Here is a 17,729-nt window from a genome sequence, read left to right as displayed (position 1 = left end):
GCAGCGCTTTGTGAATGGGGTGCGCTGTGTCGTGGGTTCCCACAACACACCGTGCCCCATTCCCCAGAAGACAACGCAAGGAGGAGAAGACAGAAGATCACTGCGGAATAGGAAGAGGCAGATTAGGACGATCTGCCTAGCAATAGCCATTTCTGGTAAGTGAAAAAAAATATATTTTTTTGTTTTTCTGCAGCCGTTTTATGCATTTTTTTTTTTTTTTTTTTTAGGGTGGACCTCCCTTTTAACCAGATATAACAGAAGAGAATAGACAATAAATTGTTTTACAAAGTTGATTGTCTCGTGTTATAAAATATCATTTTTTTAAAAGAAAAAATACTGCAACTACCATTGCAATATGACCATCTCTCCTGTCATCCTTTGGTCCCATAATTTACAATAGCACTCCTCTCTGCCATCCCAATAGGTGCTGCAAATGCCAAGTTTTTCTGACAGTCAATATGTGAACTGACAGCTAGCCCTTCCCCTATATAACAGTGGTTAGTACTGGCTGTTGGTTGCATCTGCCAAGCAGTGCATTGTGGGTAGGTGGACATGTGGGCCTGCCTAATGCTGGAGGATACTGGCTATGCAGCAGGTATGGGAGGGGGATGCAGAATTGCTTTTAAACAACAAGCTTCCTGGTTATCATCTTCATTTTTACTTCACTACTTTGTCAATGTTGCTGAAAATATATGCAGCCAACCTACATTTCAAGTTTTGAAGCAAGGATATAATAGATGGCCCCAACGCCTGATTTTTTTTTTTAAAAGCATTTGCAGCTCTGATATTTCCCTCTTAAAGTAGAACTATAGGCAAAACTTTATTTTTTATTTTTTCATTTTGGATAGAGTAATGCCGCCTACACATGACCGAATTGTCTAGCGGACTTAGTCCAGCAAACAATCCGGCAAACAATCCACCGGACTTTCTAACTAACGGACTTGGCCACACACGGACACTCCAAAAGTCCGGCGATTTCTAATGCGATGACGTACATCACGTACAACGGGACTAGAAAAAGGAAGTTCAATAGCCAGTAGCCAATGGCTTCCTTCTCGTACTTGCTTCTGAGCATGCATCATTCTTAGTCCACCGGACTAGCACACTGATGAATGGATTGTCTGCTGAAAGCCAAGTCCGGCGGACAAATTTTGATGCAAAACTACTTTCTAAGTCTGCCAGACTTTACGATGAAAAAGTCCGCTGGAGCCCACACACGATCAACTCGTCCGGCGTAATGCGGTCTGGCGGACTAAGTCCGCTGGACAATTCCGTCGTATGTACGTGGCATAAGGGAGGGTTATGACCCCCTGTCAGGTTTTTTTGTCACCATCTGTGTCCCATTGCGGAGAATTCCCTTCACTTCCCATTCCATAGCCAAACAGAAAGTGCGAGCAAGTCCCTGTTAGGTAAGGGCATTCCTTGGGGACCTCAAAGCCACCAGAACTAGTGTCTCCATTGAAGGATTTCCCCTCTATTACTTTTCTGGGGACAACTCAAAATTTGTGGATTTTCTTTTACTTTCACTTTCAATAATAATGGTAAACAGAACAAATAGAAAGGTAAAATCTCCTCACCCACCGATGCACCTATCAGTGCCTAACAGTGTTGCCTATCAGTGCCCACCAGTGCCACCTACCAGTCCCCATCAGTGCCGCCTATCAGTGCCACCTATCGTGCTCATTAGTGCCACCTATCAGTGCCCATAAAGCCCCGTACACACGAGCGGACTTTTCAACATCCAAAGTCCGACGGACTGAGTCCGTCAGACTATTCGATCGTGTGTGGGCTGCAACGGACTTTTGACTCGCCAAAGTCCGAAGGACTTTAGAATATGGAACATGCTTCAAATTTTTCCGAAGGAACTCCGCCGGACCCGGTCCCTTCGAAAAATTCGCTCGTGTGTATGCTATTCCGACGGACTAAAACCGACGCTAGGGCAGCTATTGGCTACTGGCTATAAACTTCCTTATTCTAATCCAGTCGTACGTCATCACGTTCGAATCCATCGGAGTTTAGTGTGATTGTGTGTGGCCAAGTCCGCTCAGCCGAAAAGTCTGTCAGAACTCCCTCGGAATTCCAGCAGAACTCCGACGGAACTCCTTCGGAAGTCTGTCGGACATAAGTCCTCTCGTGTGTACGGGGCTTAAGTGCGGCATATTAGTGCCTCCTCATCAGTGCCACCTAATCAGTGCCCATAAGTGCCACCTCATCAGTGCCCATCAGTGCAGCCTATCAGGACCCATCAGTGCTGCTTCATCAGTGCACATCAGTGAAGGAGAAAAATTACCTAATTACAAAATTTACTGACAGAAACTAAGAAAAACATTTTTCCCAAAAACTTTGGTCTTTTTTTTTTTTTTGTAGAAAATAAAAATCCCAGCAGTGATTAAATACCACCAAAAGAAAGCTCTATTTGTGTGAAGAAAATAATAAAAATGTCACAGTTACAGCATAGCATGACCATGCAATTGTCATTCAAAATGTGACAACACTCAAAGCTGAAAAATGGCCTGGGCAGGAAGGGGGTGTAAGTGCCCTGTATTGAGATGGTTAAAATAGTCCCTTTAAACCTTGTTGTTGGTTTTATCCTTGTGTGGGAGTTTTGCATGAACTACCATAATTGTAAAACTAAAAAACCCCAGAGGGGTAGTTTCAAAGTTGCTTACGGTGTAGGACAGGATGCAAAGGTTTTATTTCCATTTTTTTTCTTCTAGAAGCAAATACGAATACAAGAAGCGAAGATGATAGAAGACAAAGCTGGGAAAATTAAAGACTGGGTGACGGGAAAATTGAGAGAGGTATGGATGAGATGATACATAATAATCATACACAAATAAAAACTCATTAAAGTGGTTGTAAACCCTTACAAACCACTTTGACCTACAGGTAAGCCTATTAAGGCTTACCTGTAGGTCCAAGAAATATCTCCTAAACCTATACGGTTTAGGAGATATTTGCCCGAAGACAGGCACCGCTGTCTACGGCGCATGACAGCGGCGCGCAGGCGCACTGAGCGCGGTATTTCCAACAACGGAGCTGCCACGCGTGTCGGCTCCCGTGCATATGCGTGGGAGTGACGTCATCGCGGCTTCGCCGAATGACAGCGGCGGAGCTGCGAGACCCCACCGAAAAGATGGATGTGCCGGACTACAGGGGACAGTGGTGACATCGCTGGCTCCTGTGTCAGGTAAGTGACACATAATGGGCTACTATGCAATGCATAGTAGTCCATTATGCTTTGCCTTTGCAGGGAATGAAAGAGGAAGTAAACTCATCAGGGTTTACTTTCTCTTTAACTAGTTGCTGACCGCCGGCCGTCAAATGACGGCCAGGCGGTGCACCTATTGTGGCGGGAGGCCGTCATATGACAGCCTCCCGTTTAAACAGGGAATGCGCGCGATCGTGCGCGCGCATCCCTGTTTCTTCGGTGGCGGCGTGTCACGGAGACACCGCTCGCCACCGAAGGGGGTGAACAGCCATTCGTTATGGCTGTTTACCACGTGATCGGCCGTGATGAAGTCACGGCCGATCACAGATGGTCACACCCCGAACGTGCACGGCGCATGCGCGCGATCGCGAGCACGCTGCGCGTGCACGTCGGTGGCGGCGTGTTCCCCGGGAACACAGCTCGTCACCGACGCTGGTAAACAGCCATTGGCCGGCTGTTTACCCACGTGATCGGCTGTGATCCTTTCACAGCCGATCACAAAAATGTAAACAAACTGCGGTAACGGGATGTTACTGGGTTCTCCTCCTCACACACCGATCGTGTGTGAGGAGGAGATTGCGGTAACATCTCGTTACCGCATACAGTGTACACCAATCACACTGATTGCCCCCCCCCCCAATAAAGAGGACCTGTCACCACCCCTCATAGTACCTGTCAATCACAGTCCATCAGAGTACCTGTCACAGTCCATCAGAGTATTTGAGTACCTGTCACAGCACATCAGAGTACCCGAGTACCTGTCACAGCACATCAGAGTACCCGAGTACCTGTCACAGCCCATCAGAGTACCCGAGTACCTGTCACAGTTCATCTGAGTACCCGAGTACCTGTCACAGTTCATCTGAGTACCCGAGTACCTGTCACAGCCCATCAGAGTACCCGAGTACCTGTCACAGCCCATCAGAGTACCCGAGTACCTGTCACAGCCCATCAGAGTACCCGAGTACCTGTCACGGCACATCAGAGTACCCGAGTACCTGTCACAGCCCATCAGAGTACCCGAGTACCTGTCACGGCACATCAGAGTACCCGAGTACCTGTCACGGCATATCAGAGTACCCGAGTACCTGTCACGGCACATCAGGGTACCCGAGTACCTGTCACGGCCCATCAGGGTACCCGAGTACCTGTCACGGCCCATCAGGGTACCCGAGTACCTGTCACGGCCCATCAGAGTACCGAGTACCTGTCACAGTCCATTAGAGTACCGAGTACCTGTCACAGTCCATCAGGGTACCCAAGTACCTGTCACAGTCCATTAGAGTACCCGAGTACCTGTCACAGTCCATTAGAGTACCCGAGTACCTGTCACAGTCCATTAGAGTACCGAGTACCTGTCACAGTCCATTAGAGTACCGAGTACCTGTCACAGTCCATCAGGGTACCCGAGTACCTGTCACAGCCCATCTGAGTACCCGAGTACCTGTTCCAGTCCATCTGTGTACCAGAGTACCTGTTACAGTCCATCTGAGTACCCGAGTACCTGTCACAGTCCATATGAGTACCTGTCACCGCCCTTCAGAGTACCCAAATACCAGTCACCAAACCATCAGAGTACCTGTCACCAGGCCATCAGAGTACCCGAGTACCTGTCACCAGGCCATCAGAGTACCCGAGTACCTGTCACCAGGCCATCAGAGTACCCGAGTACCTGCCACCAGGCCATCAGAGTACCCGAGTATCTGTCACCAGGCCATCAGAGTACCCGAGTACCTGTCACCAGGCCATCAGAGTACCCGAGTACCTGCCACCAGGCCATCAGAGTACCCGAGTACCTGACACCAGACCATCAGAGTACCCGAGTACCTGTCACCAGACCATCAGAGTACCTGAGTACCTGTCACCAGACCATCAGAGTACCCGAGTACCTGTCACCAGACCATCAGAGTACCCGAGTACCTGTCACCAGACCATCAGAGTACCCGAGTAACTGTCACCAGGCCATCAGAGTACCCGAGTACCTATCTCCAGCCCATGTCTCATAGAATATACGTTGGGGTGTTTGCTTTCCAAAATGGGGTCATTTTGTGGGTAATTTCACTGTCCTGGTGGTCCAGGACCTTCAAAAGTGTGATGGGTAGGAATGAAATGAGATGTGTCATTTATGCTCCTAGAACGCCTGAACGTACTACTTCAATGTTCGGCCTCTCTATGTGGCCAGGCTGTGTAAAAGTCCTACACATGTGGTATCGCCATACTCGGGAGGAGTAGCAGAATGTATTTTGGGGTGTAATTTTTGCTATATACATGCTATATGTTAGAAATATCTTATAAATTGACAATTTTGTGTAAAAAAAAAATGCGTTTTAATTTTTTTCCACATATTCCAAAAACTTCTGGAAAAAAATGAACCGTTCAAAAGACTCATAAATGCCTCGCAGATTATACGTTGGGGTGTTTGCTTTCCAAAATGGGGTAATTTTATGGGAAATTCCATTGTCCTGGTACTCCAGGGCCTTCAAAAGTGTAATAGGTGGTTGAGAAATGAGATGCGTCATTTTTGCTCGTAGAACGTCTGAAGGTACTACATCAATGTTAGTGCTCTGTATGTGGCCAGGCTGTGTAAAAGTCTCACACATGTGTTATCGCCGTACTCGGGAAGAGTAGCAGAATGTATTTTGGGGTGTAATTTGTTGTATGCATATGCTGTGTGTAAGAAATAACCTGATAATATGACAATTTAGTAAAAAAAAATAAAAAAAAATAAAAAATCTTCATTTTGCAAAGAATTGTGGGAAAAAATGACAACTTAAAAAAACTCACCATGCTACTTACTTAATACCTTGGGATGTCTACTTTGTAAAAAGGGGTCATTTGGGGGGTATTTGTACTTTCCTGACTTGTTAGTGTCTCAAGAAATGAGGTACACCTGATGTACTGAAGGCCTGATCAGATGTAATCAATTTTCAGTGATTGGCACCATAGTTTGTAGACTCTATAACTTTCACAAAGACCAAATAATATATACTAATGTGGGTTATTGTTACCAAAGATATGTAGCAGTATAAATTTTGGCCAAAATTTATGAAGAAAAATTACTAATTAGCAAAAATTTATGACAGAAACGAAGAAAAAGGCATTTTTTTCACAAAATTTACGTTTTATTTTATTTATAGCACAAAAAATAAAAAACCCACTAGTGATTAAATACCACTAAAAGAAAGCTCTATTTGTGTGGAAAAAAGGACGCAAGTTTCATATGGATACAGTGTAGGATGACTGAGTAATTGTCATTCAAACTGTGAGAGCGCTGAAAGCTGAAAATTGGTCTGGTCAGGAAGGGGGTGTAACTGCACTGTATTGAGGTGGTTAAAGGGGATATTTCCCCAAACCATTCTTTTCAACAAAGAACTTCCCATAACATTATACATACATTTAGGGCCAGTTCACACCAGATGCAGTTCCGTGCGCTGTTTTTCTGCACTAAAAATGCATGCACAGTGTTTTCCATGTATTCCAATGGCTCTAGTTCACACCATGCAGTCAGGTTCCGGTCAGTTCCTGGTGCAGAAACTGAATGGAAACTGCCCGGAACTGACTGTATTGGGGCAGAAAAAACTGAACTGCACGGAACTGCATCTGGTGTGAACTGGCCCGTAAAGTAATTTTTTATTTTTTTTTTAAATAACAAACATGTTATACTTACCTCCACTGTGCAACTCGTTTTGCGCAGAGTGGCCCCAAACCTGGTCTTCTGGGGTCCCTCGGCGGCTGTCTCGGCTTCCTCCCACAAGTACTTCTCATGTTCATGCAAGCTCCCTCGCATGGTGAGAAGCAATCCCGTGATACAGCTGGCATCCACTCGCTTTATGACTCGGCCCCACCCCCGGCGCGCCGCGTTATTGGATGTGATTGACAGCAGCGCGAGCCAATGGCTGCACTGCTTTCAATCCATCCACTCCAGCTAATCAGCGGCCAGGCTGAGTGGCGAAGAGGACAGAGGGGGCGAGCATGGGACTTTTGAGGGGTCAAGTAAGTAAAACGGGGGGGGGGGGCTGGGGGCATCGGCACTGTCAGATGTTTTTTCACCTTAATGCATAGAATGCATTAAGGTGAAAAAATATTTACCTTTACAACCCCTTTAATGTATTTTATGTATGTTATTTCCCTGTAAAGGACTAACATGTGTAGACATCCAAAAACCCTGACCCTAGGCACCAACATTTTGGGTGTGGTGTCAACAGTCCCAGCAGTCTCAGGGCTGTCACACTCTTTAATATTCCCCTTCACTCTTCCCCTGGCAGCTACATAAAAGGTTATGTAAGGAGATGAAGGGAGGAGCAGAGGAGCTGTACCAGCATGAACCTGTAATTAGCCACTCCCAGAAGAGGAGAGGGTTATGACATGCAAGGAAGTAGGGCTCTCTGTGGATCACAGGAGTTGTCATGGAGTAGAGGATGGGGCGTCCTGTGGTCCTAAAACCTTTGTATTCTTACGATGACAATGCTGCCCCACCATAAATACATTGCGACAAATGAGTGTTTACATACATTTTAAAGACCAGATGAGAAATCTGTGTGTCTGCCATTTATTGTGATTATTGTCAGTTCCTTTGGAACAAAGTCATCCTTTAGTGCTGCAAATTATTATATTTGTTTTGTGTATATGTTGAGTAAAAACTCATATTTTTATCCAGCTGGAAATCGAAAATCAAAATCTTCGGTTCATCAACAAAAGCTACAGCGAAGAAATAGTTGCCCTGCGAACTCGAACAGGTAAAGACCATGGATATTCTGTAATTGCTGCTTTCTTTTCTCTTCCAAACTGTAATTAAAGCCACTCAAAGATAATTTTTACTTCCCTTTCCCAACTTCTCAATCAGGTTTGGCTTTAATTTGTTAGTGTATGTAAATCTGTTAATACATCAAACACTCCCCTCCACCTAGACTGCCAATGCTGCTGTCCAAATGTGTCCCCTGTGCCCGTTCATCCAGAGTGGTGGTGCTCTAATACAGGAGATGTGTTACTGGAATAGACGCTTGAGAGGAGATATGATAGTGATATAGAAATATCTTAAAGTGGTTGTAAACCCACAAAAAAAAACAACCTGCAAGACAAAGGCATAATGAGCTAGTATGCATAGCATACTAGCTTGTTATGAAATACTCACCTTAGATCGAAGCCCGAGTAGCGTTCCCCGTACACCGATCCAGTCAGCAACATCGCTCCCGGAGTTACTTCCGGGTATCGCGGGCTCCAGTGCTGTGATTGGCCAGAGCCGCGATGACATCACTCCTGCGCGTGGGAGCCGCCGGTAACGGCACACTAGCTGAAGCAACGGCACTAACGTGCCATTTCTTCAGTGTACATGTGCTGATGATGTGCCGTGCCATGCAGGTTTAGGAGATATCCGGGGTAGCTGCAGGCAAGCCTTGTTATAGGCTTACCTGTAGTAAAAAGTAGTCTGTAAGAGTTTACAACCATTTTAATTGTGATTCTACCATAGAGAAAAAACTGTTCCGTTTCGGATTGCGTAAAAAAGACACGCAGCCGCTCATTCAAACTGGAGGACAAGCAGTTAAAACTTAAACTTAGCGTAGTAGGTTTCTTACTGTCAGAGCAGTAAGGATGTGAGCAGGGAGCAGGGAGTGTTGAAAGTGTCAACCATTGGATGGGCTTCTGGCGAGCACAATATACAGGGATATAGGGATTATTTTTTACATAAACACACGCACACACACACACAGGTTAAACTGGATAGACTGGTGTCTTTATTCAACCTTACCAACTATGTAGCTATGTAATGTAGACCTATGCTACCCTGTTGAAGGCCAGTATATCCTGTTGACCATGCATTAGGAGCAAAGTTCACCAATTCTGTGAAATTTCCTGATGTGGCAGATCATTATTTCCCCCAAGAAAAATCAGCCAAGGGTCTTCAGTAACCTACTAAAATCTATTCACCTTTAGAGTTATGGAGAGCTTACTAAGGACCTTCCCATTTCTAAAGGTACCTTTTTATAGACTTGCTGTTTCTGAGTATTGTCAAAAAACTATTTTAATACGAGTACTCAACCCTCTTACTTTATGTCTGTTTCCAGATACAAGAGGTAAGAAATCCCCAGTCTGCTCCACCCCAAAGCCATCAGAGGGCCAGCGTGTCAGCAACCTGACATTTGGGTGCTTCCAAAATAGAGGAAAAAGCCCACAGATGGACCAGAAAAAAGACGAAAACAGCAAGTCACCCATTGAAGCTGCTGATCTTATTGAAGGTAAAAAAAAGTTTGTTAAAGCATCTTCCCCATCGAACTCTTCACTTTCACCCCTCTTAGCCCTTGTACACACGGTCGGAGAATCGGTCGGAATGAGTCTTATCGGACCGTGTCGTCAGATAATCCGACTGTGTGTGGTATGCATCGGACTGATTCCGTCCGAATCTCTGTCCGACCCAGTTTTCCAACATGTTGGAAATATTTCCCGACCAACTGGGCCGGACGGACCTAATCCGATCATGTGTAGACCATTTTGATCGGACCAAGTGCCACGCATGCTCAGATCAAATTCCTACATCAAAGCTATTGGCTACTAGCCTGAATGTAGTCCCATCGTAACGAAATTACGTCATCACGTTCTGAAAGATCGGATTTTTCGCCAACTTGGCCCATCCGTGTGTATGCAACAGTTTCGGACACAATCCGTCGGACTAAATCCGACGGGCAAAATCCGACGGATTTGGTTGGCAAAATCTCCGACCGTGTGTACGTGAGCTTATAGTGAACTGCATCAGGGCGAGTAACCTGACAGGGCAAGAATAGACTACTAGGACAATAACGTTTTTCATTGGTGGATGAATATGGTGTGCAGACTCTTCTTTAAATTAATACAATTACCTGATTCATTGCTTTAAATCTGTATTCAATACCCAAAAAGAAACTAAGCTATCCTAGTGGGACCTAACTATAGACCTCCAGAAGTTTATATGCTGGAATCTCTAGAATGGCCATTCAAGTGTCTCTTCTCTCCAATCCATGCATCAAAAGCAACTGGATTGTTAGCCTATTTCTGCAGTTTCAGTCTTAAGCTGGCCATACATCGTTAGATTTTCATTCGAACTTTCATAGAATAGTCATTCTTAACAGGAGTCTCCCCCCATGCTCTTGCAATGGCTTGTGAGCATTGCTAATATACATTCCATGGAAAGGCTCTCTGCCTCCCTACGTGGCAAGGAAGTGAAATTTCATAGAACTGGCCACTATTCACCTGTTCTTAAAGTAGAACAAGGCAAGGGAGTAGAGCAAGGGAGGGTTGTAACCCATGTCAGATTTTTTTTTCATCATCTTTGTCCCATTTCGGAGATTTCCTTTCACTTCCTGTCCCATATCCAACCAGTAAGTGAGAGGAAATCCCTGCAAATTAAGGGAATTCCTTGGGGACCCCCAGCTTACTAGAACTAGGGTCCCCATTGGAAAATGTCCCCTCTCTTACTTTTCTGGGAACAATCCAAAATTTTTTTTTTCCTTTTACTTTTAATGATAATGTTAAACAGGAAAAATAGAGAGGGTGAATCTCCTTAATGGGGGCACAGACAGCAATAAAGACTGCCAGGTGTTCTAATCCCTCTCCCCTCTATTCAAAACTAAAAAAAAAAAAAGTGTTCCCTTTAGTTATACTTTAAGAATATGGTAGGGCTTGTGTGGGGAGGAGTGAGATTCCATATAACCCTATAAAATCAAGTGAACATTCTAAAAACAAAAGTTATTGAAAGATTTATGATGTCTGCCACTGAGCGATAGTCCGTACCTTCTAAACTGTACACAAATGTTATCAAACCTGCATTGAACTCAGTCTTGTCTGTTTAAAGTTAATTTATGTTTGCAGATCACTGTACGAAAGAGAAGACCCCCAGTTCTCAGTGGCAGGATGGAGACGCTACACCAGCATCCATGATGGAAAGTATCATCTCTATGGAAAGATTGGGCAAGAGAAGGACTAGTTCAGACATCCCTAGTATAACCGTAAGTGACTGGAGTTCTGAAGAAGACATCAAGAAATCTCATAACGGTGCACGATGCGTATCCACACTGTCAAGCCAGACCTCTGAAGAAGGCAACCAGAACAGTAAATTGGGAAGCGAGACGTATCTAACAGCTTCAGAGGAAAGTAACTCTGCAGATGAATGCATGACTTCCCCTAACAGCGACCTGGTACAAGTATATTCTTTGCAAAAAGGACTACAGAAGAGCATTACATTAAGTGGCAAAAAATATTTTGTCTTTGCAAGTCAACGTTCAAAACTGGACAACTCTTCCAATGACCTGAGCTCTAAACTTCAGCATGAAGGCTCAGACTGTACATTTTCAAATGGTGAATCCAGTGCCTCGAGTCCCATGTTTGCAACAAACTTCTCATCAAAAGTGTCAGACTCCGCAACCTTTGGACCTCAGTGTACCAACTCAAAGGAACAGGCAACCAACCTGCCATCACCCAAACAACGAACTCCCAACATCTTAAGCTTGAGTATAGCTATGGCCAAGAAACATCTTAGCCAGCCACAAATGAGTTCAGACAGGATGTTTGGTAAGGATAGGAACGCCATAAGTATGGTGAAGCCTTACAGGCCTCAAGAAACTGACATTGATTTGGTGGATGAGCAAGCTGAAAACATTTTGCAAAAGATGGACATGGGATATAGCGATAGTCTCTTTTCATATGATGTACAAGAAATTCACACTACCAACCAGATCTCAAGTTCTCCAGAAAAGATAACTTCATCCAAACCACCAACTCCCCCATTGCATCGCTTTCCTTCTTGGGTAAAATTACATATTTTCCTTTTCTTCGCTATTATATATTCTGTTGTTTAGAGATGATCAGTACTATAGGCTTTAATCCATGTACTGTTCATTAATGGCGCATTGAGGAAATGTGGATAAGGATAGTGCTAGACAAATATAGGAAGCATAACAAATCATTCAAACCCCATTCTAACAAAAACCTTTCTTAATTTAGTTTCAAGCCATGATTAAGGCCTAATGCCCGAAACGCATTGGATTTCTTTTAGACTGCTGTTCACATGCAATAAGAAAACTATGTTTTAACTGACTTTCATAGCACCAGCCTTTCTCCTTTTTTGCATGGATTAAATGGAGGTTTACAGAGACTTCACAGGCTGGGTGATGTGTTCATGAGGCTCACCAGGCATTGCACAGGAGGTAGTAGCTCTGATGCACCTGTACGGGTGCAGCAATGATTGAGCTGTGGATGTAGAACAGGCCAAGCTGGGGTGATGTGAAAACCAAGCTGGGATGCTGCGAAGGCTTAGGCTAAGGTGCAACCACACCAGTAGACAAATAGAATTTTATAAGTTTAGGCAGCATAATCATTCAAAGCTAAATCAATGACCGAGAGTCATGCTTGAGTTTAAATGATGGATATCGTCCTGTGACATGTAGGGGTTGATTTACTAAAACTGGAAAGTGCAAAATCTGGTGTAACTGTGCATGGTAGCCAATCCGCATTGAACTTCAGCGTGTTCAATTAAGCTTTGACAAAAAACCCTGAAAGCTGATTGGTTTCTATGCAGAGCTGCACTAGATTTTGCACTCTCAAGTTTTAGTAAATAAACCTTGTAATGTGAAGCAGCCACAAAACAGGTAAAACACAGAAGTGTCTGTGCCCACGAGGGACAGAAGAAGTGCTGGCAAGGTAACAGTTTTCAATAGAAGAGCAATAGAAATGCAATTTTTAGATGAGGGCACCTAATCACACCTGTCAAAGAATACATTTGTCCTCACTTGAGAAAGTGCCCTCTCACTTTCTGTTGTGTTTCTGGGACAGAAGGTCCAACCCTTCCCTGATTTACCTACAAAAATTGAAAAAAAAGTTTGTCTAGAGTTCCACTTTAATGTAAATTCCTACAGTCCCATTTTACACTCTAATTTGGATATTGCAGTGTTGAAAATACATTATTCATTTTTTTTTTATTATTATTATTATTATTAAATACTGTATGTATTTGGATACCTAAATGTCAATTAAGAAATGTGTAATTTACTTGTAGGAGAATCGCATATATGCTATAGCTAAAACTGGGATGAGGATGTCGGAAGTCTCAGTGGATCCTAACAACAAAAGTAAGACGTTCTCTACTAAGACAATGGCTGCGCAACAATAGTTGGTCAGTTGTATAGAAAGAAAAATTATGAGAGGTGATGGGTTCAAGGAGGAGGTAACCGGCAGTGGATATCATGACTTTTGTGTCTGGCTGACCACTTGTGTTAAAGCATATCCAAACCCAAAAACAAAAATGTATTGTATTGCAGCGTACTATTTCTTAGCTGTGGGGACTGCATTCGTTTCTTGTTTTTAGTTTTAAAAAGTACATTTTTAGCAAGTACAATTACAGAATTTTGACAGAAATTCAGACTTCTTGGGAGCTAAAAAGAAAGCACAAAGATCTTTTATCCCTCCACCATCATGCAATAGAGATGAACAAATACAGTCATGCTTGAAATTCAGCCTATGTGAAAACCACAGCTCCTTCCATAGATACCATGGAGAAGTGAGCGTAGCTATCCAGGGACAGGAAGTGTGTTAGTTGCAGGATTACCAGATAAAATGTAATAATAAAAAGCCCAAAATAAGAAAAATGATAAACCCATCTAATCTAAGGACTTTAAACTGCAATATATTAAATGTTTTTCTTGGATTTAAATAATGCTTTACTGCAACACTATAGTGCTAGGTCATAATAGGTCATAATTCCAGGTACCATATTCAAATAGCAAAAAATCTAATTACGAAAGGAAAAGCCACCAAACAATAGAAATATTTAAAATGTTATCATTTTTATTAGGTATTCATAAGGTTAAAAAGTATACAATAAAAACCTCAAGAACATGAGCTGTTCATTTAAAATGCACCCTTAATATCATATATCTGTACCTACCACCTGCTATCTCCATATTACATAAACAGTGCCTTGAAAAAGTATTCATACACCTTGAAATGTTCCACATTTTGTCATGTTACGACCAAAAACGTAAATGTATTTTATAGGGATTTTTTTTGCTTCAATGGTTTTCATTACAAGTTTAAGTCATCATACAGACGTTTATGTTCAATTAATCGTCATTAAATAGTTACAACAAAGATGTGTTATCCAATAAGATCAGTGTTCCTGATCCAGTAAACATCACTAAGACATACTAATCAAGAATATAACGTAGTTGCAGAGACTTTACTTTCCCTTGGCAGCCTCCTACCAAAAATGTGCCACATGGCATTACAGAGCCGATAGCAAGAAAATTAAAAAATAAAGAAGAAAAGGAAAGGTTTTAAAGGGGGGTGGGAGAAATGAAAAGAGTAGGGTTGGATGGGTCCCTTCACCCCGGGTTTCTCAAGAAATAGTCACTCCCTCAAGGAGCCCGGAGATAAGCAATCCAGGGGTTCCACACTTTTTGAAACCTAGTTTGTTTATCTCGTTGAATACTAGACAGTTTTTCATTGATCATGATCCATGATATCTTGTGTTTGACCAAGGCAATATTGATTACATGCGATTTCCATGCCCGTGAAATGGTCATTTTAGCCGCTAAAAGAATTAAGAATATGAGAGTACGCAGATGTCTGGGGATCTCATCTGGGAGATCACTAAACAACCTCGTTTTGGCCCTTCTAGGTATATTTTGTCCAGTGTCCTCCAAGATATATTGCAGCAATATATGGTGGTTTATCTCGATGATATTCTCATATATTCTAAATCCCTAAGGAGCCACCACACAGATGTCTCCCGTGTGCTACAGAGGCTGAGAAATAATAACCTATATTGTAAGTTGGAGAAGTGCAAGTTCCATCGGGAACAGGTTACATTTCTGGGTTATAACATTTCTACTGCCGGTTTTTCGATGGAGCCAGAGAAATTATTTGCAGTTCAACAGTGGCCTCAACCCATAGATCTACATCTGTTACAATGTTTTCTTGGCTTTGCCAATAATTATCGGAAATTTATTGGGAACTGGTCAAATCCCTGATTGATACGACCAGAAAGGATGGTAACCCACAGAATTGGTCTCCGGATTCCATTAAAGCCTTGGAGTCTCTCAAAGCTGCCTTTGTTTCAGCTCCTGTGTTGGCACATGCTAATCCTACGCTCCCCTTCATTCTGTCTCAACGTCCTACCTCAGAACACTATGCACCCTTGTGGCTACTTTTCTAAGAAATTGTCTCCTGCAGAATGCAATTATGAGACTGCAGCTGTAATTGCAATGAAATGTGCTTCTACAAAGTATTGACTCAGGGGGGCGCTATACAAATACACGCCACACTTTTCACATATTTATTTGTAAAACGTTTTGAAAACCATTTATAATTTTCCTTCCACTTCACAATTATGTGCCACTTTGTGTTGGTCTATCACAAAAAGACATGATAAAATACATTTACGTTTTTGGTTGTAACATGACAAAATGTGAAAAATTTCAATGGGTGTGAATACTTTTTCAAGGCACTGTAACATTAATCAGGTGTATGATACAGCTTGTATTACAATAATTTTACAGTTTCACAAAGCCCTCTACAAGCTTTGCGTATAAGATATAGTATATGGAATTGATGGTGTATTTGAAATGAGCAGCTAATGTTCTTGTGGTTTTTATTATACAAAAACAATGAAAAGGTTTTAAATATTTTTATTGTTTGGTGGGTACTTAAAGTGGTTCTAAAGTCAGAAGTTTTTTTTTACCTTAATGCACAAGAGTCTCACCTGTCTGGAGCTTTCCCTCCTTATTGGAAGAGACATCAGCAGGGCGCCATTGGCCGTGCTGTGGCTTCGTGTCTGAATGGACACACAGAGCAGCGGCTCAGGTGCCCCCATAGCAAGCTGCCTGCTGTGGGGGCACTGGGCAGCCGACCAGGGACCCCAATAAAAGGGTCTGAGGATCTGGGTTGCTCTGTGCAAAAACACTGCACAGGGCAGGTAAGTATAACTTGTTAGTTATTTTTAAATAATAAAAAAAATACTTTAGTATCACTTTAAAAAATCCATCTTTTCCTTCCATAATTTGGTTTAAAGGGTAACTCCACTTTTGTGGGGAAAAAATATAGCAAATAAAAAAAAAATTATAATAATATAGCATTTATGAGTGTGACACAAGATATATTGTAGTTTAATGTTATGAAAACAACCTTTCTTTTTCAATCTGCAGTGCTGTCATTTTGTATAAAATTGAATGCAATATGGCACACTAAAGGCCTTCTGCACACGGTCGGTGTACGGCACGCCCCCAGAAATTCAATTTCCTGGTTATGATGATTGGCTCACTGATTTTCCCAGAAGTCTAGAAGTCTATGCTAAGATACAAGTCAGATTTTAGGCATCCTCTGCAACAAATTTTTAATTTGCTCCTAAAGGGTTAATCACTTCTAAAGGGCTGCAGACCTTTCAGCTTTCCTAATTAGAGCACTGCAAGTGCATCAGCTGATCATTAATATTTAAATCATTCCCAATCAGAATCAGTACCCAAAAGACATACAGTAGAACAATAAACAACTTTTTCTTCAGAGCAGAAACTGGTAGGAATCTGCAACAAAATATGTTAACCCCTTCCTGCTGCCGCCTCCCGGCCCTTCGCAAGTATGCATTGGGAGCTTTCCAGTACAGGCTCGTTACTATGCTGGGAGCGCGCTCCCTGCATGCTCTCAGCACAGTAAAGTATTTACATAGGGATAGATATACACAGCCTCTCAGCTTTGAAGCCCACCTGCCAAGACGCTGCATATACAGTGCCTTGCGAAAGTATTCAGCCCCCTTGAACTTTTCAAACTTTTGCCACATTTGAGGCTTCAAACATAAAGATATAACAAGTGGGACACAATTGTGAAGTGGAACGAAATCTATTGGATAATTTAAACTTTTTTAGCAAATAAAAAACAGAAAAGTGGTGCGTGCAAAATTATTCGGCCCCTTTACTTTCAGTGCAGCAAACTCACTCCAGAAGTTCAGCGAGGATCTCTGAATGATCCAATGTTGTCCTAAATGACTGATGGTGATAAATAGAATCCACCTGTGTGTAATCAAATCTCTGTATAAAAGCGCAGAGAGCATCATGAAGACCAAGGAACACACCAGACAGGTCCATAATACTGTTGGAGAAGTTTAAAGCCGGATTTGGATACAAAAAGATTTCCCAAGCTTTAAACATCCCAAGGAGCACTGTGCAAGCGATCATTTTGATCATTCTGCAAATCTACCAAGACCTGGCCGTCCCTCTAAACTTTCAGCTCAGACAAGGAGAAGACTGATCAGAGATGCAGCCAAGAGGCCCATGATCACTCTGGATGAACTGCAGAGAACTACAGCTGAGGTGGGAGAGTCTGTCCATAGGACAACAATCAGTCGTACACTGCACAAATCTGGCCTTTATGGAAGAGTGGCAAGAAGAAAGCCATTTCTCAAAGATATCCATAAAAAGTCTCGTCTAAAGTTTGCCACAAGCCACCTGGGAGACACACCAAACATGCGGAAGAAGGTGCTCTGGTCAGATGAAACCAAAAATCG

At 42.8% G+C, this 17,729-nt stretch overlaps 1 protein-coding gene across 1 annotated transcript in view; it reads left to right on the top strand.

Moving 5' to 3' along the window:
* Nucleotides 1–17,729, top strand: part of PLEKHH2 (pleckstrin homology, MyTH4 and FERM domain containing H2) — a 232,244-nt gene that overhangs the window by 127,306 nt on the left and 87,209 nt on the right. The window contains exons 5-9 of the mRNA XM_077485672.1: nucleotides 2,718–2,801; nucleotides 7,869–7,947; nucleotides 9,274–9,444; nucleotides 11,051–11,985; nucleotides 13,233–13,305. Coding sequence (XP_077341798.1) covers nucleotides 2,718–2,801; nucleotides 7,869–7,947; nucleotides 9,274–9,444; nucleotides 11,051–11,985; nucleotides 13,233–13,305 — 1,342 coding nt within the window. The remainder of the gene's footprint in view (nucleotides 1–2,717; nucleotides 2,802–7,868; nucleotides 7,948–9,273; nucleotides 9,445–11,050; nucleotides 11,986–13,232; nucleotides 13,306–17,729) is intronic.

The sequence above is a fragment of the Lithobates pipiens genome, unplaced genomic scaffold (assembly GCF_037356315.1).
Source record: "Lithobates pipiens isolate NorthernLeopardFrog02 unplaced genomic scaffold, aLitPip1_a1.2 Scaffold_18, whole genome shotgun sequence".
Lineage (NCBI taxonomy): Eukaryota > Metazoa > Chordata > Amphibia > Anura > Ranidae > Lithobates > Lithobates pipiens.
This window is presented reverse-complemented; position numbering and strand designations above follow the sequence as displayed.